The sequence below is a fragment of the Podarcis bocagei genome, assembly GCF_964188305.1.
Source record: "Podarcis bocagei genome assembly, chromosome: Z".
Classification (NCBI taxonomy): domain Eukaryota; kingdom Metazoa; phylum Chordata; class Lepidosauria; order Squamata; family Lacertidae; genus Podarcis; species Podarcis bocagei.
In genome coordinates, this window is record NC_138140.1 from 3,084,714 (window position 1) to 3,112,120 (window position 27,407).

Sequence of the window (27,407 nt, forward strand, 5' to 3'; positions counted from 1 at the left end):
GAACTTTCTTGGCAACAATAAGGCCAGAAACTACGCAGAACTTGTCAACAACATGCTGACTGCTTTCAGAAACCTGGGCTGCAACATGAGCATCAAGATGCACTACCTATTTTCACATATGGACCGGTTTCCTGAGAACCTGGGTTCAATGAGTGACGAGCAGGGGGAGAGATTCCATCAGGACATGAAAGAGATGGAGACCAGGTATCAGGGTCGCTGGGACGCAGTCATGATGGCTGACTACTGTTGGACTCTGAAGAGAGACCTCCCTGTCGCTGAGCATTCCAGGAGTTCCAAGAAACGGAGGTTCAAGCCCTGAAGTTTGAAAAATGGTGAAGCAACATGCAATTTACGTGTACTTACCTTTATCAATGCCCACCATTCAGTTTACAGTAATCGATGTTTCTATCAGGTAATCAATATATATTGTTGGAAAAACATTTTTTTCTCTTAAAAACATATTTAGGATGATATGTGTTGTCAAAAATCAGCTGATAATGCCACAAAAATGTAATCGATTTTGTCACAAGATCTGATTTTTTTTCAAATCAACATAGCACAAAAACCTGACCTGATGGAGAGAAACAGATGCCATTTCCTGATTCAGCAGTGCAAAAATACCCTAAATCAGTTGTAGAAATCTAGACAACATTCAAAAAGTAAAAAATTGCTGCCCAGTGTAATAACAACAGGGCATGCTGTAGTATTAAAGAAACCAATAATCATGAATAACAATAAAATAATGAGCGGAATATTGATTCTTATTATTCATGGCTAATAACAGCAGCAATAAATATTAATCACTGTAAGTTCGGTGAGTATTTCTTTTTTATTATCAGTGACTAATAATAATAAGAGAGTATGAATATTAACCAACCAATTAATAATTAACTGTAAGATGGTAAGGAGAGTATTTCATTTTTATTATTTATGGCTAATAATAATTAAAAAGATGTTTTAGTATTAAATAAACCCATCAGCATTAATAGCAATAAAAAAGTCGTGCGGGTATTTAGTGTATAGTATTAATGACTACTACTACTACTACTAATAAAAATAATAACAGATCATGCTTTAGTATTACGCAACTGACCATCATCAATAACTATGAAATAACGGCGAGAGTATTTCTTTTCTTCATCAGTACTACTAGAGTATGCTATTATTGGCCAAACATTAAAAAAAAAAACGTGTCCCGGGGTTTAAGCCCCACCAGCGCGGCCAGGTGGAGGCGGCGGGGGCGGAGCTTTGCGCGCTGCGCTCGGCACCCGCCTCGCCCTTTCCCTCCTGCGTCCCGGGGCGATTGCAAAGCCCGGTTGCACCTGCGGCCACTCGCGGCTACGGCCAGGTGGGCGGCGCGGGGCGAAGCCTGCTGACCAAAGGAGGGCTGCCATTGGTCCCTCGCGCGCGCCCGCCCCCTCCCCGCCGGCTGGCCCCGCCCGGGCTCTGCTTTGCTCATGCCAGCGCAGCGCTGCTCCCTCGGCTCCCCTGTGCCGCATCGCCAAGCAGCCGCCGCCGTCGCCGCGATGCTCCGCCGGGCCAGCCGCTGAAGGATGAGCGCCGCTCCCTTCCTCCGCCTGCTGCTCCTGACGCCCCTCGCCTGGGGCCTCCTCAGTAAGCCCCCTCCCCCTCTGGGGGTCTCTCTCTCTCTCTCTCTCTCTCTCTCTCTCTCTCTCTCTCTCTCTCTCTCTCTCTTTGGGCCTCCCCCGCCTGCGGGCTTTCTCTCCTCCCGGTCGCTGTGCCCCCCCCCCTGCACCCATCCCCTCCTGGATTTTCTCTTCAGTCCTAATCTCCCCCACCATTACTTTTCCCCCTAGCCAGAATAACCCCCCCCCAACCTTCCTCTTCGCCCCGCTTCACTTTGTCCTTCGCCCCCCTCCACACCCCTTGTTCTCCTTTAGATACGCCCCCCACCCGTCCTTTCCTTAATTAACATTTCTCTTACTAGGGTTCAATCCCATTCCTCCCCGCATTTCCTTCATGACCCCCCCCCTCGCTTTATTTTCCTAATGATTCTATTCCGAAGCTTTAATTCTCTCCCCCTCCATTCTATCCAACCCTGATTCTGTCTGGCTGACCCCACCCTGCCCGAATAATTTCCTCTTAGTTATGTGCTGCCATTTATGCACTTTGTTGTTGTTAGTGGGGGCTTGGGGGGGTATTCCACCGTTGGCAGTTCTTTCTGAGGTGGACTGGCTTATATTGGGGGCTGGGAGTTTAGCTGCAGGACTGGATAGCTCCTGCCAAAGTTATACAGTACAGTCCAGTCGTACCTCTGGTTACGTACTTAATTTGTTCCGGAGGTCCATTCTTAACCTGAAACTGTTCTTAACCTGAGGTATCGCTTTAGCTAATGGGGCCTCCTGCTGCCGCCACACGATTTCTGTTCTCATCCTGAAGCAAAGTTCTTAACCCGAGGTCCCATTTCTAGGTTAGCAGAGTCTGTAACCTGAAGGGTATGTAACCCGAGGTACCACTGTACTGATATGTGGCCTCAAGGCTGTTTCCTTGGTGTTGTTTTTAACGTGAGTGCTCTTATTGTGCCTTACTTCTCGGTCGATGTGTCTTGCATGTGTGGCCTTGGAGCATAAGCTCCTGCTTAGTGGTGGATTTCACACCCTGCCCCCACCCTACCCGTTGGTGTTCACTAAAGGAGAAAGGCTTCATTCCTTCCCACTCTGTTGGACGGAGCACCTAAAACCATGTGTCATCCAGTAAAGAAATAGATTCTGGAAAAGAGGACCTCTTTTCTTGTTGTGCATAATGGGCAGGTAGCTTTTTTGTTGTTGCTAATTTACCATTTAATCATGGTATGGAATCAGACCCCTTTGTCTGTGTTGCAAATACTGTAGCACAGCAGTCCTTGCTAATCTGGGGCACCTCCAGATGTTTTGTACCACAAACCAGCACAGTGGCGTAGCGTGGGTTGTCAGCACCCAGGGCAAGGCAAGTAATTTGCGCCCCCTAACCCGTGGATTTGCGCCCCCTAACCCGTGGATTTGCACCCCCTAACCCGTGGATTTGCGCCCCCTAACCCTAACCCCCAGATGTTGCGCCTGGTGCGGCCGGCCCCCCCTGCACCCCCCACGCTACGCCACTGAACCAGCATAAGCCTGGTGGGAGTTGTGGTCCAACAGACCCGAAGAGCACCAGATTGGCAAAGACACCACCTGCACACACTCACCCTCCTGGCACCTGAGCTGGTTTTGCAACTTCTGACTCTCACAAATACAACCTTGGACACATCACATAAGTCACAAAGCTCCTTGATTGATTGATTGATTGATTGATTGATTGCCCGGATGCCCCGATAGCAGAGATGCTTCCTGCGTTCCCAGTAGTGTGTCAGGATTAGGGTTGCCCAACCTTTGGAAGATGCTGCATGCTGTTCATCTGCATGAGTTACTGATCCGCAGCAAAGGCTCCTGCAGAGAGACAGAGGGCAGCATCCACTAAGGGAGGCCCACTGTCACCACCATTGCACTGGTGTGGCAGAATCAGCCATTTAGACCCCTTGAAGAGACTTGGCGTGATTGGAAGGAGGTGTAGTCAGAGCAGCAAATCGGCCAGGGTTGCAGTCTGCATCTTCTTTGGTGGGTGACTGATTGTTCTTGACTGTGAAAATTTAATGAATTCCTTGCTCACTGGGTGGAAGTTGTTGTGTAAGAGATGCAATAAACTTTCCCCCTTCAGCTGTTTGGGTTTGTGGACTTTGTGAACTGTCTGCTACCTTTACGCGAGGAGCTGCCGCTCTCTTCAGATAGCAGCAACGCTCTTGACTTTCCTCAGTCAATGGATTGACACATCTTGACTTTTACCTGAAGTGGCTAGAAAGCATTATCTCAAGAGGGGCGGTAGGATGCTAGAATCTTGCAGCGGTAGTAGCAATTGTGGATGTACTTCTCAACTCTATTCAGGCCAGTCAGTCAGTCAGTCAGTTTTATTGCACATAGCCAAAGGCTGCCGCAATGTACACAGAATCATTCAACAATTAAAAGAAAATATACTGGATTGATACAAAAAACTTAAAACATTTATATTATGAAGACATTACCTACTCTAAACAGAGCTATAAAAGTACCTTAATATACAAGCTAAGACATTAAAAAATAAAATTTATAAGCTAAAGCTATCACATGGCCACTAACAGATTAAAAAATAATGTTAATACAATGTGCAATTATATTCAGAGTTTGGTGATAAAGATAGAATATAGCTTGATGTAGATAGGGTCAAATAAATTCATCTCCTTTACAGTTGGGGGCTACCTCGGCTATATAATTTGCTCTAATTTTCCTAGCGGCAGTTGCAAAGAGTGCTACACGCCAGGTCACATACTTAGCTGTTTCTGCGAGGAGATATAAAAACACGTCAGAGGGGTTCTGGCCAGGGGACCTTGTCCTTATAGGTGCGAAAAATCGTTCTCTTTCTTCATTATATAAGGGGCAGCGCAAGATATAATGCATAAGGTCCTCTACTTCAGGACATCCCCTAAATTGTGGGTGTACTGCTCAACTCTGTGAGGCATTCAGGCAGTGGATGTGGAAGACAGTTTAGAGCAAATGTTTTAGGTGTCCTCTTGGGTGTTTGGCCTTCATAATAATGCTGAGGCCATCTTTGCATCATTGAAGCACGTAATTTTGAACAAAGCTGTTGCTGCCCTGGCATAGTGCAAAATTAAGGAGAGCTGCTGTGCTAAAATGTGGGATTGCTCTCTTGCAACTCTGGCCCCGGTCACACCATACAGTCAAGGCATCTAAAGCAGTGTGGAGTAGTGGTTAGACCGCTGGACTGTGACTCAGCCATGAAGCTCAGTGGGTGACCTTGGGCCAGTCACTTCCTCTCAGCTGCCCCCACCTCGCAGGGTTCTTGCAGGGATTAAATGAGGAGGGGGAGAACCATGTACACCAACCGGAGCTCCTTGGTGGAATGAGCATGTGTGTGTAATAAATAATAAATAAAGAGTCATGGCTTCCTGCAAAGAATTATTGGAAGTGTAGTTTAAGGGTGCTGCAAATTGTTATATTATATCACTATATTCCCCTCACTGAACTACAATTCTTCAAGTGATTTAGCAATCCATCCCTCTTCCCATAGTCACTGCTGGCTGGCACCATAAGGGAAATGGGGGGCATTGTCCCCACTTTGCTATTTTAAACACGCTTTGCAAGCAGGAATTAAATTGCTTTAACTGACAGTTTGGCAAAAAGTGAGGGGGGGGGAATCATTGACTTGTTGGCATTCATCCAGGGCTGCCTATCCTCTACACAAAGAATTATGTGCCAAGAGAAACTGAATTCTGTGATTGGCAAAAATTATGCAAATTTGGCTTGTTTTGCCTAATTTATTTGGCTTCTACTGACTGTCATGGGGAAGAGAGAGATGGGATAAGTCTCTCTCTCTCTCTCTCTCTCTCTCTCTCTCTCTCTCACACACACACACACACACACACACACACGCAGGTAGCCCTGGTCAGCTCCCCTCTTGCTCTTGAGGTTTTGCCAGGTACTTCCACATATTTTTCATTGTTATATTTGCTGGTGATGAGGGACAGGACCTTTCCTCTTTATTTGTCTTTTAAAAGTGAAAGCTGAAAATGCAATTAAAAAACAAGCAAGCAAGCAATTGGTGGGATTGTTTGGGCTTCAAACCACCAATTAAGAGCCAGATTGTGGCCAGGTGCTATATGGGAATTGACTAATTAAAGGGTCCTTAGAATCCTAATAGTTGGAAGGCACCCAGAGGGTCCAACTCTTCAATGCAGGAGCGGGGAAAAGTGGAACCCCAGCTGAACAGGGCTGCGCAGATGTCCACTGAGACCTCAGCTGTGGGGGCTTGTCATTGTGGAAACACTCTGGAGAATTTAGCCCCAAGTTAAGCATTGTGCAGATATGCTCTTCTAATTCCAGATTCCAAGCAAAAATAGTCTCAGAAGTCACTCAGATTCAGTGGCACAAAATGCATGCAGAGCTGGTCATATCTTGATGACACTTTGCCAGCCCTAAATCAGTTTTGAAAATGACGAGTTAGAGTTATTAACATAATTATTCTTGGGCAGCTAAATAGGTATAGCCTTCCTTAGCTTGAAGGCGTTTGGCTGAGCATATCTGGGACGCATCTATTCTCCACCCATTCCCATTCCATTGCACAGTAGTTGATAAGACTGTAGCTTAATAGCTCGGTTTTACGCCTGTGTCCATGTACTAAATCACACATTCAGAATAAGAGTCTTTAATGGCCTGAACCACTTCAGAAGAGCAATTCTGTTCGTTCCTTTTTTAAAAAAGAGTCCATACTTATAGAAAGCTAGTTCATCAGGGAAGATATTTCTTTCCCACTCCTTTATGTGGTATTTCTACATGCAGGAAGTGCATGTTGGTGCAGTGTAAAGTGATAATTTAGAAAGGACCCTCCTGTTTACATTTTATTGAGGGAAACTAATTTGCAAATACTAATCAGTAATGCATGCATTATTTTAGGTATGCCCATAAGGGGCCATTTGAATGGTGTCCATATGGTCACAATTTGAAACCTGAGCTGGTTTGAAACCATTTTGCCTATTAGTATCTTATCTCCTGTGAAGGACACTCTGGTAACCATGATTTGGGTAAAGGAGTTGAGATATTAGTTTCAACATCACAACTGATGACATGCCTTACTGGTTTGTTTATTTTTAGTACATTTGCTTTTCATATGTGTTTTGATACATTTATTCTCAGTCCCCCCCCAAAAAAAAAAAATTCTCAGGGCACAGTGCATGGTTTTTCATCTTCTCTCAATCTCGATTTTATATTCTCAGCAACCCTGCGAGGTAGTTTATGCTGACAGAGAGTGATTGGCCCAGTTTCAGCCAGTGAGTTTCATGGCTGACTGGGAGGGTTGAACTTGGCTTTCTCCTGGGCCATGTTATTGTTGTTGTTTAGTCGTTTAGTCGTGCCCGACTCTTTGTGACCCCATGAACCAGAGCACGCCAGGCACTCCTATCTTCCACTGCCTCCCACAGTTGGGTCAAACTCATGTTTGTAACTTCAACAACACTATCCAACCATCTCTGTCATCCCCTTCTCCTTGCGCCCTCCATCTCTCCCAACACCAGGGTCTTTTCCAAGGAGTCTTCTCTTGTCATGAGGTGGCCAAAGTCTTGGAGCCTCAGCTTCACGATCTGTCCTTCCAGTGAGCACTCAGGGCTGATTTCCTTAAGAATGGATAGTTTTGATCTTCTTGCAGTCCATGGGACTCTCAAGAGTCTCCTCCAGCACCAGAATTCAAAAGCATCTCCAGGGCCATAGATGGGAAGTTTCCAGATGTTGCTGGACCCCCCAGAAGCCAAGATGGCCAATGGTCAGGGATGATGAGAGTTCCCCATCCCTATCCTAGGTGGTCTGTCTATCCAGGCACTGCAGTTGTCTTCTGTCAGTTCCCCTGCCAGCACTGCTTCCCTTGCAGCTGCATTAGTGCCGCATTGGACGGCGCAACAAAGGTTGTGTGCCTGGAGGTGGTGTTGTCAGTATTTTGGGTCTGTGCTGCAGGCATCTGCTTAGAGGGGTGTGGTGGTGTTGTGGGGAAAGTCTGTTTGCTGTCCATTCCTGAGTGGCACAGCCCATTGAGTCGAGGTGCCATGGCTGCAGGCAAGGGTGGCACCAAGTGCAGCTGTAGCAGATAGAATGCTTCTGAACCTTCTGAACGGCTATAGTGATGCACAGTCCTGTCAGGATCAGCTCCCAGGATACTCCCCCTTGCAGGGAGGACCAACGTAGTCCAAAACATCAGGAGGTCACCAGGCTGACATATGGTGACACTGTGCAAATGAGCACCTAGAACAGTGGTTCTCAATCTGTGGGTCCCAAGATGTTTTTGGACTACAACGCCCAACATCCCTGAGCTCTGGCCTAGCTAGCTGGGGGTGATGGGAGTTGTATTTCAACAACATCTGGGGACCCACAGGTTGAGAAAGGCTGACCTAGAACAAGGGTAGGCAACCTAAGGCCCAGGGGCCGGATCCGGCCCAATCACCTTCTAAATCCGGCCTGCAAACAGTCTGGGAATCAGCGTGTTTTGACATGAGTAGAATTTGTCCTTTTATTTAAAATGCATCTCTGGGTTATTTGTGGGGCATAGGAATTTGTTCATCCCCCCCAGCAAAAATATAGTCTGGCCCCCCACAAGGTCTGAAGGACCGGGCCCCTGCTGAAAAAGTTTGCTGACCCCTGACCTAGAACTTCGGATAATATCAGAAGAAAGGGGGTTGGGGAGACCATTTCCCATAAACAGACTACCCTGTAATAATTTATTTCCCAACTGTATGATACGTTGCTTGATTGCGGTCTCCACTGGGTGGATAAGCTGCATGTTCCGTTTAGTTCTCAAAAGGGTGTTTTGATTTTTAGCACTCTTTGCTTGTTTCCTGATCTTCCAGCTAGCATCCTCTCGGGTCTGATGAGGAAGCAAACGAGATTTATGAAGCTGAGGTCTTGTGGGCAGACTGAATGGGCTGTTTCAGGGATGTAGCTCAGCAGCAGAGTCCCAGGTTCGCTCCCTGGTGTGATCCTTCTATGCTGAGGAAAGATTGTTGTCGAAGGCCGACAGAGAACCACTGCCAGTTCATATGGGCAGAACTGAACTAGGTGGACTAGTGGTTGGACACCATATAAGGTAAAGTCATACATTTCCAGCGAGAAGAGGGTTAGGGCCCAGCAGTTCACAAATTTTGATCCTGGAGAACATCCACACTAGCATTTTACTGCAGCTTTCTCCTAATAAACACATTTTTGTATGCAGTGCTGACAAATATACACATCTTTGCAAGCAGTTTCCTGTAAAATAATGCATTTCTGTATGTTCTTTTCACCAGTGTATCCATTTTTAGGTACGTCATCTTAGCATGTTTGCACCCTTTTTTTTGTTTGGAGGACATCACTGCAACATTCAGAGAAATGTGATTTTCAATGTATTATTGTGACTCTGAGTGTTTACAGCCCTTTGCCTAAAACCTAGATACACATATACCTGTACACATATGTATACCGGTATATATACATATATGTTTAATCAAGCTGCTGCTTTGATGGTATTGGCCTAGATAATTTAGAGTCCTCCCTGTGAATAAGGAAACAGGGGCAGATGTTTCTTTACGCTTATCTGGATTTGAACATTGTGGGTTGCCAAACCTGCTTTTCCTGAAGCATTTCACAGGAGGCCAAAGGTTTGCAGCCAGAGAAATGCGTCCTGGGCTTGCATGTGAGTGACACGATTTGAGGACAAGGAACATGTGTTGTTATTATTGTTAATGGCTGTGGTTCAAGTGCTGCCTCTTTGCTTGGCCCTGGCCTGCAGTATCCTGATCACTGGCTCAGGGTGATGGGAAGGGGCCAAGACCTTGCAGAAACAAAATTTCTGTGCTAAGTCCATTGAGGGGCCAATGGGAGAGGAGTCAGAAGTGGAGTGGAGGCTTCGTGCTCCCCAGCTGAGCTGCCCCATCCCGCTCCTACTTGTGTGCAAGCAGGAGCAGGGTGGGGATCTCTCAGCTGGGAAGCACCAAGCCTCCACTTCTGAGAGATCTCCATCCACTCTTGCTTGCACGCAAGTAGGAACAGGATCAGGGAGCTCAGCTGGGGAGCGCCAGGCTGCCCTCAGGCGGTGCAGGGGCTCTCAGATGCGGCTTCCAAGCTGCCTCCACTTTCCCCAACCCCAGCAACTATTCATCCTGGCTGCCTTCATGGGGTTGCAGGGGATCTGATGCGGAGGTGGGGACTCTTTTAAGCTTCTCCCTTGAGGGGAGTGCAGCCGCGAACCCCTCAGTGGGAGGTGTGACGGAGCCTGTACTTCCCCAGCTGAGCAGCCCCAATCCAACTCCTGTTCCCGTGCAAGCAGCAACGTTGCCTAACAGAACAGCCCAATCCCACTCCTACTTGCCTGCAAGTAGGAGCAGACCAGTATAAAGTAAGCAGCACATAAGCGGCACACAAAACGCTACCAAACCATTCTACGTTATAAAGCTTATATTAATAATCCAAAAATTGAGAGAGCTATGTACAAGATCTACTACAGAAGCCATTCAAATTGTGCCCAAAAGGAAGATTCAGTCTTTAAAGTTCCTTTAGCCAGGCTCCTGTAGATATCAACAAAGGTAAGTTTGATCAAACGAAGTGTCGGCAATGTGTGGCACTCACAATGGAAGTTATACTCAGAACAGAGCATGTTTGGCTTCCGAAAAATGTTCCAAAACTGGAACACTCATTTCTGGGTTTGAAGTGTTCAGGTTCCAAGTAGTTTGAGAACTAAGCTGTTCAAAAACCGAGGTACCACTAAATTGCTCCACTTTCTCTCCACATGGATGCGCCAACCTCCCCTTCTAAACTAAAATCTCAGTATTCAGGTTAAATTGTCATGTTCGCAGTTTGTGATACATAAGTGGGTTTTGAGTTGCAGCTTGTGTACTCTCTCTCTCTCTCTGAAAAGCTCGCCATCACTGCTCTAGCTAAAAAGCCCCAAATGTTGTGACCTTTCCTCATAGGGCAGTTGTTGCAGCTTCTTAATCATCCTGGTGTCTCTTTTCTTCCTGGACTTTGAGATGAGCTTTTCTTGCTCTGACATCAGGTGACCAGGGGGAAAGTAGCATGGCTTTTTCAGTGTTGGCACCACGGTTGTGGAACTTGTTCTTGGAGATCTTCCAAGCTCTCTCCCTCTTTCCACCTTCAGCTGGATGATGAAGTTTTTCATTTTAAAGCCAAGCTAGCTTTAAATAAGTGACCTGCTGCATTTGTTGTTGATTCAATGACGTTTTGCATTCTGCTGTATCATTGTGTTTTAATGGATGTTTGGTTTTATCGATTTTGTTATATTTAAAAAACTGGGTTCGTTTTGGATAGGACAATGGGCCTGCAATATTAAAGTGAAATGAAATGGATCTTTTAAGTGGAGGTGCTATAGGATTGAGCTGGGCATCTGCAGGCAAACAGGATTATGAGCCCATCAGCCCAGGTCTCTGGCCTGTCACTGTCTCTGTGTTTCAGCCAGCCATTTGGCACTGAGAATTTGAACCCAAGGCTTTCTGGCAGGCTCTGCTGTTGAGCTGTGGGGCTTTACCTTTCAAGTGTGCCAGATCCTCATTTTCCTCCTCCAGACTTTTTTTCCTGTTAACTGAATGCAAAATTTTGGGGGCAAGGATACGGACCAGTGAAGCTCCTTTAATCTAAACCTCTGCAGTGTGTTTGATTCTGCTACCCCTGGCAGTAGGAAGGAAGGAGGGGGAAATCCTGAACCTATTATGAACCAGCATGGCCAGGGTGGGGGTGGCCAGGATTAAGAATGGGGAGAAATTCGGTTAAGTTCACATTGAAAGGTGAACCTACCTAAATCACACATTCTGAAATGATATGAGAATGAAACAAAGTTCACCCTTCTCCAATTTTTGCACTGCTGTTCTGCAGCCAAGTAACATGAAAAAAATTGCATATAGCAAAATCTCCATAAAATGCATATTTTATTGTAAATATCATGTACAAATGCATTGTTTTATAGAAAGTTTTTTTTTTTTTACAAATGTGTGCATTAGTGAGATAAATTTGCACTAAAATGCTAATAGATTTTCATGAGCACTTTTTAAAAAAATAAATCACAAACTATGTAACTTTTACGTTGTAAACCAGAGCTTTCCAAACTTTTCATGTTGGTTACAATGCTTTTGTAGACATGCACCATATTGTTACACAGTAATTCAGTTTTACTAGCAAACCGGAGGTTAAACTAATCCCTTTTCAGCCACGGAAGGAGCGCATGCAGTGTTCGCACGACACACCTACACACTGCAGCTGGCACAATAGAGAACTGAACTTTAAATTGGAAAAATGAGAACCCGGGGGGAACTGAAATCTGAAGCATCTCCCAACCCTAGTCAGGATAGGCTAGCTCAGGCCTCCCCAACCTGCAGCCCTCCAGATGTTTTGGCCTACAACTCCCATGATCCCTAGCTAACAGGACCAGTGGTCTGGGATGATGGGAACTGTATTCCAAAACATCTGGAGGGCCGAAGGTTGGGGATGCCAGGCCTAGCCCAACCTCCATCAACCTGGTGCCTTCTGTATGTTTTGGACTACAACTCCCAAAGGCCTCAGCCAGAGTGGTTGTATGATGCTGTGGCTGATGGGAATTGTAGTCTAAAACAGCTGGAAGGCACCAGGTTGGTGAAAGCTGGATGGCCTAGTTAGTGCCTCTTAAAATATCTGTTCCCCCTTCCCCCGTGCAGCTGCCTCATTTGATTACGTGAGCTGATTTGACATGGTGGTTGAGAGCATGAGCAGTGAGTGGGAAGTCGTGGGCTACAAACTCAGTTTACTAGCACAGGAGGTGTCCCTAGATGATTGTGAGTTGGGGCTCTAACCTTCTCCCCCCCCCCAACCCTAACATATTACAATCTTCATTTGTAATATGGTGATAATCATGCTGATCTACCCTACCGGGGGCTGGTTGAGACTGATTTAAGTAAATATTTATATCCCGTCTTCGTAGTGCTTAAACCCCACTTGAGGCTACAAACGATAAGATTCTCTATAGCAGCCTTTCTCAACCCTAGGTCCCCAGCTGTTGTTGGAATACAGTTCCCATCATCCCTGACCACTGGTCTTGCTAGCTAGGGATGATAGAAGTTGTAGTCCAACAATATCTGGGGACCCAAGGTCAACAATATCTGGGAACCAGTCAGTGTAGATGGACTATTGGCATAGGTCTCTGCTGTTCCTGTGTCATATATTTGACAAACCATGAGTGCCTTGTGTAGGTCATGCTCCCCTAAATTCTCTTCTTTTTCCTTCCCACTTCCATTGAGGTACAGTATTGGGAAATCTATTTGGGATGGAGGAGCAACTGCTTATAGCTGCCTGGATGTTGGAACTCCCCAGCCTTTTGAAAACTTGTCAAGTACCTCCACGTGTGGTGGTGGTGATTTTGACATTTTTGTAGCCATCCAAGGTGAAACATTGATAAGGCTTTAACACTCCCTGTTGCTAAAAACCAAGAGCAAGCAGAAACCCCTTGTTTTGCAGAGAAGGTCTTCATCCCCAGTAGCATTCTGCAGATTGCCCTGTTCTGACAAATTTGTGCTTGGGGAGCCCAAGGGCCTTCTGCGTCCGAGATTCTCTTCTTCTTACCCCCAAATAAGCACCACCTTAATAGCGCCTGGTGATGGCTGGCTCTGCTCGAATAATCCCTTAAGCTGCCCTTAAGGAGCTGCCTTTCCTGGAAGTACTCCCAAGGCTGCTTCGAAAACCCAGTTTCTAATCTGGAGCTAGAGCTGTAAGCACTCTGCATCCTGGACATCTGTGCTTCAAGGGCAGGCCTGTAATCCCAGGGGGCGGGGAAGGGGGGAGCTTTTGGGAATGGGTGGTTATATGACCCATTTGAGCAGAAGCATCTTCAAATGCTTGGTATCTGGAGGAGAAGAGATTTTTTTTCTTGAGGGGCTGGGGTGCAAATTCATTCCTCCTAAGAACTTTCCTTTTAAGGGGCAATCAATGTATTTTTATTTTTAAGGCATGTGCCGTTCTTCAACAGTGTTCCCCTAACAATGAAGTTTTAAAATAAAGGCATGGTGTCTCTGGTTCAGGGGATCTCAAACCCCTTGGAGCTGAGGGAAATTGCCCTCACTTCTTTCAGGAGCCCAGGCTGCCCGCTTTCTCCCCACTGGATCAGAAAAGCTGTCCTCGTCATGGGGGAAGGTAGATAGCCCCACCAGCTCCTTGATTCTCCACCTAGGGTCAGCTTCTGCCTCTTTGGCCTCTCCCCCCCCCTCTGCTGTAGTGGCTTCCTCTGGGGCTTATAGGCCAGGGGTCAGCAACCTAAGGCCCATGGGCCACAAGCAGCCCACAGGGGTCGTTTAACCGGCCCCCGAGCCGCCCCCGAACCAAGCCGCCCACTCGGCAAATCCTCGCGCACTGTGCTAAACTGGCGCAGCGCGGCATGGGGACTCGCTTCCGCGGTGCTGGAAATCATGTCTGCGCATGCTCAGACGCCGGAAATTGCGGCCGTGCATGTGATCCAGCCCACGGAGGGATCTCCGCTGGAGTGAACCGGCCCAGGTGAGGTAAACTTTGCCGACCCCTGTTATAGGCCATCAGGAGGAGGCTGGAAGTTTGTATCCTCTAATAAATTGATCCCTTTTGTCCCCATCTGCACCCTTCCTTGACTAACGGTGGGCTGAGCTACTCACGAGCCAGTAATCAGTCTAGCATTCTAACAGACCGTCTTGGCTGTCTCTTAGTGCAGACTCAGGACTGGCAGCAACAGCAGCAGATATGTTCTGTGCTTACAATAATAACTCACTTGTTAATAATGCTGTTTTAAATGTGCATTTTGACTTGCTTTAGAAATGCCTCCATTCAAAACGTTTCAGAAACTTTTCATTCTTAGCTTTGCTGCGTTAAATGTGCATTCTGTAGTTGACCTTTTTGTAGTGTTTTATTTTGAAATATTTTAAATAATATTTTAATTGCCCCTTAATTATGTTGCTTTGACTGTATACTTTATGGTTGACTTTCTTCACTAATGTTTTTTTCCTGGATTCTTTTACTTGATGCTCCAATTCGTTGGAAACAGAATCCTGCTCTCACACTGGCCAACCAAATGCTTCCAGTTGCTGGAAGCCATAGGAAGAGAGAGTGTTGCTTTTGTGCTCAAATCCTGCTTGCAGGCTTCAGAGGCGTAGCTAGTGGGGAGCAGGGGGCATTGTGCACCACACTGCAGGGGTTGACACTTACCACGCATGAGCCACGTGTCTCTCCTGGGTGTGACATGGTTGCTCGGGCACCTGCAGGCTCCGTGCTGCCCAAAACGGCAGTGTGGGGCTTGCATCCAGGCTAGATGGGACATTGGCCTCATCCAGCAGGGTTCTCCTTATGTCTCCACCCCCATCGTTCAGCCCGGATACTGAGATCCAGCACTGAGGGCCTTCTGCAGTTCCCTCATTGCGAGAAGTGAGGTTACAGGGAACCAGGCAGAGGGCCTTCTCGGTGGTGGCTCCCACCCTGTGGAATGCCCTCCCTTCAGATGTGAAGGAGATAAGCAGCTATCCTATCTTTAAAAGACATCTGAAGGCAGCCCTGTTTAGTGAAGTTTTTAATATTTAATGCTGTATTGTTTTTAACACTCGATTAGGAGCCGCCCAGAGTGGCTGGGGAAACTCAGCCAGATGGGTGGGGTATAAATAAATTATTATTATTATTATTATTATTATTATTATTATTATTATTATTATTATTATCCTTCTTCACCCATTGTATTTTGTATCATACCCTCCCTTTCAAAGAGCTCAAGGTTGTAAACATGAGGGTTATCCTACTTGATCCTTGTAACAACCATGTAAGGCCGGGGTCCCCAAACTAAGGCCTGCGGGCCGGATAAGGCCCGAGAGACTTTTTTATCTGGCCTGCGGTGACCCCCGCCACCCACTCTTACAGGCACTGTGCAACTTCCCACTTCCGGGTCGGAGCACCAGAAATAGCTTGTGTGCATGCGCAAACGTTATTTCCGGTGCACATCCGGGTCAGAGGAGGCCCATGCACATGCGCACAAGCTATTTCTGGTCTCCTCTGAACCGGAAGTGCGCTGGAAATAGCGTGTGCACATGTGTATGGGCATGTGCTCCCCCAGCCTCTGGCCCACCGCATGATCAGCGCTGGAGATACTGGCCTGAGGTGCAGTACGTTTGCTGACCCCTGATGTAAGGCATGTAACAACCATGTAAGGTGGGGAGTTTAATGGAATAGCCATAGCTCAGTGGGTAGAAGAGGTTCCAGGCTCAGTCCCCAATGGCCTCTCCGTGCAGGGCTCTCAGGAACACAGGACAGCCGCTGCCCATCGGGGCGAAGGAAGTTTAATCGGCACCCGGTGCGGGGTGTCGGGGGTGGGGCAAAACGCCCGGCGGCACATGTGTGCGTGCTGTACATACGGCGCACACGCAGCGCCACTATGGGTGGGATCCTCTGCTAGCAGCTGCAGCTCTAAGAACTGGAGCTGCAAAGCTGCACACAACCAATAGCTAGTGGGTAATAATAATAATAATAATAATAATAATAATAATAATAATAATAATATTTTTATTTATACCCCGCCCTCCCCGGCCAGAGCCGGGCTCAGGACGGCTAACACCAATAAAATCACAGTAAAAACATAATGGGGGGGGGAGACGGGGGGAAACCAATTTAAAATACAGGTTAAAATGCAATTTAAAATGCAGCCTCATTTCAAAGTAGCCGATAAATCAAGACCATAAGGGGAGGGAAACATAAGGGTCAGACCAAGTCCAAACCAAAGGCCAGGTGGAACAGCTCTGTCTTGCAGGCCCTGCGGAAAGATGTCAAGTCCCGCAGGGCCCTAGTCTCTTGTGACAGAGCATTCCACCAAGTCGGGGCCAGTACTGAAAAGGCCCTGGCCCTAGTTGAGACCAATCTAACCACCTTGCGACTTGGGACCTCCAAGGTGTTGTCATTTGAGGACCTTAAGGCTTGCCTTGCGCACCGCTGTGCAGCTCCCCCCGGCTCGCTGTAGGCTTGGGAGTCGTGGGCGGGGGGGGCAGAATGTCTCCCCCATCAGGATGGCACCCAGAGCGCGCCGCACCCGCCACACTCACCGTGCTCCGCCTCTGCTGCCCATCAGTGTAGACAACACTGAGGTAGCCTCACTTAGGATGAGGCAGCTTCTTACATCCTATGGCGATGATGTTAGCTTTGATACTAACAGCAAAAAAGATGATTTCAGTCATCAAGCATTTGAAGCGACCTTTGGAAAACCTCAAGGTTTTGCCTTCCAGCCTTGCAAATGAGCCCTCAACTGTACTAGCCTGCAAACTTCCTAATTCTGAGCTAGGTAAACCATTGGTCTGACTCGCTCTTGGCCTTGCACATTCGTTTTCCTTTCCCCATAAGTAATGAGTGCAGACTTTAACCCAGGCTCCTTGCTAGACCCAGTGGCGCAGTGCTGGTTACCGGTGCCTGGGGTGGGCATGTGCGTGCAGACTGGGTGAAGTACATGTGCAGGGCAGGTGCCAGCCAAGCCCTCATGCCTGAGGCCACTGGAGCAACCCCACCCCTGCTGGAACAAAGTGGGGCCGCACTGAGCTGCTCGCATGCACAGGGTGGAACCCAGATAGCTGATGCAGACTTTGGTGGGTGGAGAGGAGCTGCACTGGGGGGCTGCACTGGGGGCACCTGCATAGGGGTGCCTGGTTCGTGCGCCCTCAAAAATTGTGCATCTGAGGCCACAGCCTCCTGGCGGCACCACCCCATGTTACGCCCCTGGTTAGACCACACCACCTGTCTCTCACTCATCCTTGTTCCTGTTGTGCTTCTGACACCTGTGCCACAATAAACTCTTCTGAGACAAGTCAAATGGAAGCTGGCAGAGGTGTAGGCTCTAGGTCTCTTCTCTCTTTCTTAAAACCTTCTCTTCTGCTGCTCCTTCCTCTCTGCCTGTCCTGTCCCCTGCTCTTTCTCCAGCCTCTGGGATTGCCTCGTAGAGCATCTATCTGTCTCGCAAGCAGAAGAGGATCCTGGCTTTTGCAAGAGCACCTGCCAGAGGGAGGCACAGGTGGGTGGAGTTGGGTAGCAGGAGCATCTGTTGTGGGGAGGGAGGCGGGCTGGATGGCCTGGCATAGGAGGAGAAGGCTGGTTTAGGTCTCTTGCTGGCACCCCATGTGGCGGTGGGAACCAGGGTTCATGGCTGCATGAATCATGCAAGAACAGCTCATTGTGTGTGGAAGGCGAGCATCTGTAGTCTGGCTCCTGAGCTGCCTCTGAGCACCGTTTGCCTCCTGAAAGCATCTTCTGATTCTGCATGGCTCATGCATCTTAGCTCAGCCTTTTCCCAGGCTGGTGCCCTAGGCTAGATATTTTGTTCTGCTACTCCCATCAGTCTCAGCCAGCAGAGGCTGGTGGGAGTTGTAGCCTCAAACAGTGTGGGGACGGGGAGGAAGACAGGGCACCAGGTTGGGGAAAGATGTTTTTGAGCCTTGGAGATCTGTGCTGTGCCAAAGGTGAAGGCACCTTTGTGAACCCACAATGTGTATGACTTTCAGTTTGAGGGCACTTGGTTTCATCTGTGAAGGGAAAACTGCCTGTCCTTTTTGCGTGTGTGGTGCAAGGTGTGGGGGTCCGGACTAAAAAATGGGTATATGAGCACTGACCCATCTGCTGGGCTAGATTTAATGATGACTAATTTTTATGTGCCTATTTACATTTATATTCTCCGCTTCACCCTAAGGTCACAGGGGCAGGTTACAGCACTGGGTAAACGTAAAGGGACCCCTGACCATTAGGTCCAGTCGCGAATGACTCTGGGGTTGCGGCGCTCATCTTGCTTTACTGGCCAAGGGAGCTGGCATTTGTCCGCAGACAGCTTCCAGGTCATGTGGCCAGCATGACTAAGCTGCTTCTGGCGAACTAGAGCAGCGCATGGAAACACTGTTTACCTTCCCATCAGAGCGGTACCTATTTATCTAATTGTACTTTGACGTGCTTTTGAACTGCTAGGTTGGCAGGAACAGGGACCGAACAATGGGAGCTCACCCCGTCGCGGGGATTCGAACCACCGACCTTCTGATCGGCAGGACCTAGGCTCTGTGGTTTAACCCACAGTGCCACCCGCGTCCCACACAGCATTGGTTTACTCTTGTGCCTATTTATTACATGCAGCATTGGGTACCATATGTAATAAATAGGCACAAGAGTAAACCAGTTGTTTTTTTTAAAAAAAAACCCAAAACCCCTGGAATCTGTTTTAAGTCAGACAATCATAGAACTGGGCAGCAGTTGTTTTTTTTACCTGATTTCTCAGCACCAGGGAGTAACTTTGCCAAACATTTCCATCTTGGACTCAGCCTTGAAACATACACTTTTACCATATGTTTGCATGGTGGCAGTGTTCTTGTTATAACCCACCTGGGTCAGCCTGCAGACCACTAGGAGGTCCCAACCTACTACATGGACCAGCAGTGGCTCTCTGGGGTTTCAGACAGGCGACATTCCCATTAGGGACTTAACCTGGGAGCTTTTGCATGCAAAGCAGAGGCTCTGCAACTGGGCTGTGGCCCTATCCTGACTTCATGTAATCTGTAAGCTGACCTCATTACTATAAGACCCAACCTATTTTTTTCCTCTCCTTTAAAACATTGATTTTCCTTGTTCTGGCAGCACTTTATTTACAGGCTCCTCCTCACCCACTTAGGTGCAATCAGCTTACGTGTGACTTGGTGTATGCACAGCGCCAGAAAATAAATAATTCAAACCCAGAAAGGGAGGGAGAGATTGAGAGAGTCATTGTGGCTCACAAGGAGACTCTCCCTGGAGCCCGGAGAGGATGTTGGTGAGGGCGGAGGAAGCCCCGAAGAGACTGGAGGCAGAGCAGAACCTTTTTTAACACTGTTCAGCCTTCCCATCTAACAGCTGATGTGGCGCAGCTGCAGCAGCAGAAGCAGCAGTCTCAAGGTTCCTGCCTGTCCTCCAGCCTTTTGCAGGACCCAGAGCTTCAATTCTAGTTACCGGTTTTTTTCTCTCTATAAGAGTCACTTTTTCCCTCCTAAAAAGTAAGGGGAAATGTGTGTGCGTCTTATGGAGCGAATGCAGGCTGCGCAGCTACCCCAGAAGCCAGAACAGCAGGAGGGATTGCTGCTTTCTCTGCGCAGAGATCCCTCTTGCTGTTCTGGCTTCTGAGATTCAGAATATTTTTTTTCTTGTTTTCCTCCTCCAAAAACTAGGTGTGTCTTGTGGTCTGGTGCGTCTTATAGAGCGAAAAATACGGTATTTTGGACACAGTGGTTTTGGTATTGCTTGAAGAGAGAGTGGCAGAGAGGGTGTTTAGAGGGAGCTCCCCATTTTACACAATTTCAGTTATGCGCACAGGGGCCTGGAATTCAATTTAGGGATTCAATTTAGGGATTTCTTTTGACGAGGCACCATGGAGCGATTTTACAACACCATAAAAGCATACAGAGATTTATTTGCAACCCGTGTGTTTCCTGCCAAAGAGTTCTCCTTCCTCCCCATCTTACCCTTACAACGGCCCTTCAAGGTAGGCTAGGCCAAGGTCACCCAGCAATCTGCATGATTGGTGTGAGAATGTTCAGTACTGTACTGTCAGAAAGCTGCAATGGATCTCAAATCCCTCCCTCCCACTGCAGCACTATATAGGAGGGGATTCCCTTGCTCTTAGGGAAACATCAGTGCTTGGTGTGTTTTTTTGTGGGGTAGGTGGGCTTGCTTTTCCTGGCGGGAAAGATGAAGGGGGGTACAGTCCTGCCTTGTTCATTAAGAGGGAATCTGTGGAAGGGCCTCCTCTTCCTGCCTGTTTTGGAGCATTAGAGTATAATCTGCTTCTAAATCTGCCTTGTGTGAATTTAGCTATAGGTGCCTTTTTCGGCTGAGGAAGAAAGAGATTTAGTGTTTATTCCCAGCTACTGTAAATCTCCAGCTTTAGGAGCACTACAGAGCTCATATTTTCCCCCTCCACCCCCCCCCCTTACATGCTGCTGAACTGGATATAATATTTAAAGAGGAGAGATTAAGTTATTTAATGCAGAGGCTTGGCGGTGGTGGCAGGGAGTGGGGCTAATGTTTATGAGCTAATGGTACCAGGATCAGGGCTTGGTGTGTTACCTAATTTGTTTTTAATTACATGAACGTTGCTGGTATGCTTGCTCTGAGTTTAAAATGTGTCAGAAAGGTGTGTGTTATTAAATGAAATTACTGCTAACAGTAATCATTGTGTTTCTGCCTGTATTGTGTAATGTTTAGCATTTGGTGCACAATTCAGTTTCCTATCAATGTTTCCCCCCCTCCCCTTCTTCTTCTTCTTCTTCTTCTTCTTCTTCTTCTTCTTCTTCTTCTTCTTCTTTCTTCTTTCTTTCTTTAGCACAGTGATCGCAAGTTGTCTGCCTAGGCTATGGGTTTGCTGTGCTGAGTGGATAAAAATAATTGCCATAGTGATAGCATTCATTTTTAAAGTGTGTGGAGGATACTCCAGGCGGTCAGGCCATGATAGCAGCTGTACTTTTCGTTATGGGCAAATAACAAAGCCAAAGCTATTCAGCATAGCTGAAATGAGTTTATAATCATAACCCCTTTGAATTAAAAAAACTAGTCATTGACCAAAGTGATACTTGAAGGACACTTACCTGACTACAACAGCTGTCTTTTCATAAACTGCTCTGTGTAGCTTTTTTTCCCCAGTGGTACCTCAGGTTACATACGCTTCAGGTTATACCACTTCAGGTTACAGACTCTGCTAACCCAGAAATAGTACCTCGGGTTAAGAACTTTGCTTCAGGATGAGAACAGAAATTGTGCGGCTGCGGCAGGAGGCCCCATTAGCTAAAGTGGTTAAGTGTTATCTGAAGAAGTGTGCATGCACACGAAAGCTCATACCAAGAACTAACTTAGTTGGTCTTTAAGGTGCTACTGGAAGGAATTTTTTTATTTTGGTTAAGAACAGTTTCAGGTTAAGAACGGACCACCAGAATGAATTAAGTTCTTAACCCGAGGTACCACTGTACAGTGAAGCTGTATATAAATGCAATGAAATATATAGAAAAATAAACTGCTGTCTTATTTGCCTGATGATGGTTATGGAAGCTCAGCCTTTCCCCCCCAGCCAACCTTAGGGTTGGACCTTCAGTCCAGTGGTTTCCAAAGCAGGTGGTCCCTCCCCCTGGGATCCTCTAGTGGGGCTCTAAGAAGCAAGCGGGTAGCAGGGAGCACTGGAGGTGCAAACAACGATCACACTGGCATCGCTGGATCAAGTTCATCAAGTATCGATCAAAGAAAATCATTTAAATTGGATTTTGAATAAACATGCAATTAAAGGTTACTGGTTTCAAAACAAATTTTCAAAACAGTGTCGAAGCACAAAATGCTGTTTTCAAGAACAAATACATGTACAGATGCAACTGTTTTGAATTTGATTGTGCTGTGGATGCTGCAAACTGCTATTCTGAATTAAGCTTTTTATAGGGTAGCGGGCACTGAGAGAGAGTTTATGGAACTAGGGGTGGGAGGCGTAGGGGCCAAAACAGTTTGTGAACAATTGCTGGAGACCCTCTACCACCTTGCATTTGTATTTTAACTTTTTAAAGAATGTTTTACAACTCTCTTTAAAAAAAAGTTTTGTTATTGCTGTGCCTGCCACTCTGGGCTCCTTTGGAGAGGAAGGGCAGGATATAAACTGTAATAATAATAATAGTAATAACTCTTTTGCTGTGAGTTGTGGCTTCACTCCAGCAATGACCAGGCACCTGGGCAAGTGAAAAGGGTGCAGCTGCTTGCTTGTGGTGCATGAATTGCTTTGCTTATGCTGGCTGGCAGAGGGTGAAGGAGGAGAAAGGCTGCCTACAGAATTCATAGAATTCTAGAATTCTAGGCTGGGAAGGAACCCCTGCGGTCATCTATCCCAACCTCCTGTAATGCAGAAATCTTTTTGTCCAGCATGGGAACCCACATCCCTGAGATTAAGAGTCTCATGCTTTACCAGAGGCACCCAATTGTGAGGGCGATTGGGGGTGGGTGATGTCAGGGTGTTGGGAGGAGCTGGGAATGGAGCCGGACACAGGGGACGGGCGACTTCAGTGGCCAATAGCTCCGCCGCCACCGCCTGGTTCTGCCACTGGTGGGAGGCTGATTCCATCCTCCTCCTACTTGCGGCAAGAGGAGGAGCCAGTCGCTGGAGCTGTGCCACGCTTGGTTCTGCACTCAACCTCCTCCATCATTGGGAGGGTGCCCCCCCCCAAAAGCCACACCTTTCCTAGAGAAACTGGCACCTGAACCAAGTGCACCAGCTTGCCCCTGCAGTTGAGGGGACTGTGACCATGTGACATGCTCTTGCCTCGGTCCAGTATACCTGAAGGAGTACCCTCAGGTATCCTGGACTGAGGCCGTTTAAGGCTTTAAAGGTCAGCACCAACATTTTGAATTGTGCTCGGAAACGTACTGGGAGCCAATGTAGTTCTTTCAGGTCCGGTGTTATATGGTCTCGGCGGCCGCTCCCAGCCACCAGTCTAGCTGCCGCATTCTGGATTAGTTGTAGTTTCCGGGTCACCTTCAAAGGTAGCCCCACGTAGAACGCATTGCAGTAGCCCAAGTGAGAGATAACCAGAGCATGCACCACTCTGGCAAGACAGTCCACGGGCAGGGAGGGTCTCAGCCTGCTTACCAGATGAGTCTGGTAGACAGCTGCTTCCTGAAGTGTTGCTGTTGTGTTGTGCTTGTGTGGCTGGTGGCTGGAACAGCCATGCTGAAACTTCTGGGGAAACTGTGTCTCAGTGTTTTCAAATGAGTAATAAAATAAATGCACATGCAGTTGGTGGATGACAGGAGAGTGGGTGATTCAGCTGCTATGGGATCGCATAAGGAGGGGCTTCTGGATCAGGAAGGGCCACTGGCCTGTCCTGGGCGTGAGGGCGACTTCCTTCCTTCCTTCCGTGGCTGCAGGCAGATCTGACAGTCAGACAAAGATGCTTCCCAGGCTGTTATATGATGGGCTGCCAGCTCCATATTATTACAAGAGCGGGCGGCTAATGTGATAAAGGATCCTTAATGGGAGGCAGCAGGATTGCAATTAGTAACTTTCTCCCTGTCTCACTTCCCGTAATTGGAAGGAACAGGAGTATATTTCATTCCCGGGTAGGAACAATTCCTGTTGCAACGGAGGAAATGTTGTGCAAAGCTTCATGTGTATTCATGGAGCACAAGCAGATTTCATGAGCCTGAGCAAATATTGGAGCAGCTGAGTCAAAAGAGATACTGGGACCCAGAAGCATAACCTTCACCAGAGTAGCTGCAGCTGGGCTAGCTTGAAAACCAGCAGCTCATTTCGTTCTCCAGTGGCTGGAGTTGACACAAATGGGGCTTCCATGTTCAGGAGCAATATATCCTTGTGTATTGGGAGGGAAATAGGGAATAGCCATAGTGAACTGTTAAAGGAGAGCCTATTCATCAGTGCTTTACTAGTCATAAGGAGTGAGATTGGCAACAAAATGTTGCAGCGTAGAGCACTCTTCTTCAGGGTTCTGGTTAGGCAGCAGTGCCCTCCCCCGTGAGGCACAACATCTCATTCATTAGAGGCCTGGCTGGTGGATCAGACTAGTGACCCACCTAGACTAGCATCCTGTTCTCACGTTGGCCAACCACATGCCTGTGGGAAACCTGCAAACAGGACATAGGCACAAGGGCCCCCTGTGCACTCCAGACACTGGCATTCAGAAGCGCTACTGCCTTGGACTGTGGAGGCAGAGCAGAGCCATCCCAGCTAGCAGCCTTTGACAGCCATATCTCCTCCACAAATGTGCCCCATCTTCTTTTAAAGCCATCTAGATTGGCAGTCACCGCTAACTCCTGTTGGAGTGAGTTCAAAAGTATAACTATGCACTGCGGGAAAGTTTCTTTTGTGCACTTACTAACCATTGTACTTTTTGGGGTGGGGCGGGGATTCCACTAGTTCCCACCCACACCTTTAAAGATACTCACTTCTGTGAACCTCAGGGCTCCACCAAACCTTCTGATTCTTCCCTCTTGAGCATCAGAATGACATCTAAATGGAACCTCCACATTCAGAGGTAAAGGTAAAAGGACCCCTGACCATTAGGTCCAGTTGTGGAAGACTCTGGGGTTGCGGCACTCATCTCGCTTTACTGGCCGAGGGAGCCAGCGTACAGCTTCTGGGTCATGAGGCCAGCATGACTATGCCACTTCTGGTGAACCAGAGCAGCGCACGGAAACGCCGTTTACCTTCCCACTAGAGCAGTACCTATTTATCTATTTGCACTTCGTGCTTTTGAACTGCTAGGTAGGCAGGAGATGGGACCGAGCAACAGGAGCTCACCCCGTCGTGGGGATTCAAACCGCTGACCTTCTGATCGGCAAGCCCTAGGCTCTGTAGTTTAACCCACAGTGCCACCCGCGTCTCTACATTCAGAGGTAGCATAGCCCTGAATTCCAGCTGGCTGGGGAGCCCCACCCCAACCCCAGGTGAGGACAGTTGCTGTCATTCCCTGACAGTGGATTTCTCTGGAGGCATCCCAAAGCCCTATGAATTCACAGACTGCTTCCTATTTTGAAAATGCAAGTGAGAGAGAACCTTAAAAAACAAAAAACCAACAACAAATGCAGCTACAGTACTCAGCTACTACAATGGGTGTCAAAGGCTAGGCTGCTTCCTCCCTTTCAAAGAGTGCTTTGATGTCTCTGAAGGTTACCTTGATGGGGGTTATTTCTGTTTTGCTCTTTTGCCGCTCCTCAGAGTTGTGGAGAACACCATCAATAATTCAGCACTGCTTACATGGCAGAGAGAGAGTGGGACTGTTGCTGTTGGCAGAGCAGGGCTTATAACGGGAGCTGCTCAGGGCCTTGCAAAAGAACAAAGAAAGGGGTGGCTCAGCCAAATGGAAAAAGGTCACCCTTCCTGCTTTGTGGCATTGGTGGGGGTCGGGGGCAATGAGCACAGCAATGCCTTCTCAGTCACAGGTGTTCCCAGCATAGCTGTCAAGCGTCCCTTTTTTGGCGGGACAATCCCTTATCCCAGCGCCATGTCCCACTGCTGTCCCTTATTGATGGTGTCCCTTAAATAAGCTACTGAAGGTAATGGGGCCCTTTCTATGTCCAGCTGTGCTTTGTCAACAACAAATTGTTGCTATTTTTTGTGTTGAATATATGCTATATGGTAATTTATGGACCTAATAGGTATCTAAAGCCATTTGCACGCAACAAAATATGTATTTTATCAAAGTATTTGATCCCTTATTTTGGCTGCTGATCCCTTATTTTCGAGGCTACTGGTCCCTTATTTTCAAATCTGTAAGTTGACAGCTATGGTTCCCAGGCTCTATTTTAAGAGAGCTTAGCAGAAGAGGAACTTGGCTGCGGAATCAGCCACCTAGGCCACATTCACACCTGTGACTTGTTAGGAGGGCCCCTGTTCCCTTACCTGAATTCCCAGAATTTCCTGGGAAGAGGATTGTCGATTGTTAAACCCTTCTGGGAATGGCATCTCTTTGCAGTTGCATCTCAGCAGAGCTGAGAAACAACCTTCAACACCTCCCACAGTGCTTTGGGGGAAGCCATGACAGTTTGAAGTGGCACCAAAGTGTTTAAAATGGAATGACTGATGGGTTCCTGGAGAGAGGACTTTATTGGTCATGCCCTCAATGTGGACTGGCACCCACATTGTCATTCTTTGGGCATCAGGAGAAGACCTTTATATTTCCCAGCTGTTTGGGGTTAGTCTTCTAGTACTTTCTTTGTATGGCTTGGTGGTCGTATTTCTTCTGCTTATGCTGTAGTGATTTGTTTGCTTTGTTAATTGGGGAGGGAGGGAGGTTGATTTTGTGATTTCTATTGATTAGCACCCAGAGAAAGCTAATTTATTGGTTGGTATTCAAATGTTGTAAGTAAATACAGTGGTGCCTCAGGTTACAGACACTTCAGGTTACAGACTCCGCTAACCCAGAAATAGTACCTCAGGTTAAGAACTTTGCTTCAGAATGAGAACAGAAATCATGCGATGGTGGCACAATGGCAGCGGGAGGCCCCATTAGCTAAAGTGGTGCTTCAGGTTAAGAACAGTTTCAGGTTAAGAACAGACCTCCGGAACAAATTAAATTCTTAACCTGAGGTAACACTGTAAATGAAATAAATAAGTGAAGGTAAATGTGAGATTCCTTCCCCTGATCCCAGGTCCAGAAGTGATGAAATTGTGCATCAGAGCGCCTGAGCGAAAGTTATTTGGATGTTACCTTAAGGGTTTTCCTATAACAGTCTGGTCTGATCCGCGGCTTCTGTGTACCCTGAACTGTGCTGAAATGGGGACACTTGGGTACAAATTGTGTCCGGATCAATTATTCAAGAGGCTGGGGATTTTACTGCTTGAAGCAAGTGGCAGTGCTTACATTGAGTGTGCAGAGACTGCTGGGGTTGTGAGTGCATATGGAACCTTGGAGCAGTAGGGATGAAGTGAGTTTTGCACACTCACACCCTGAGTGATCCATTTATGTCCTTGTTTTTCTCAGTGGTGCAATCAGTGTTCCAAATTTATTTTCCAGTTTAGGTTGTCCCTGCACTTCAGAACAGAACACCCTTTTCTGCTGTTCCCCAAGACTGCTTTCATCACTTCTTCATACATAAGATAAAAATGTAACACTGTCGTCATGCCACAGTTTGCATGGCCACCTACGGGCAGCGCGTGAGCAAGCAGCGTGGGTGACAGGCAGCCCAGGCAATCTGTCTAACAGAGGGTAAGGCATTTCACTGCAGCCCCCTCCATTAAATGTGGCTGCAGCGAGGTTTAATGGAGGGGGGTAGGCATTTCAGAGAGTGGCTTGACAGGAAAGGAGCTTGGTCAGGTGCAGAGGGAGGAGGGGTTGGCCAGGTGTGAGGGAA

General features: G+C 47.5%; 1 protein-coding gene across 1 annotated transcript in view; it reads left to right on the top strand.

Moving 5' to 3' along the window:
- Positions 1–1,440: 1,440 nt before the first annotated feature.
- NPDC1 (neural proliferation, differentiation and control 1) overlaps positions 1,441–27,407 on the top strand; it is a 51,423-nt gene continuing 25,456 nt past the window's right edge. Inside the window, exon 1 of the mRNA XM_081179860.1 lies at positions 1,441–1,614. Coding sequence (XP_081035986.1) covers positions 1,554–1,614 — 61 coding nt within the window. The 5' untranslated portion in view covers positions 1,441–1,553. The remainder of the gene's footprint in view (positions 1,615–27,407) is intronic.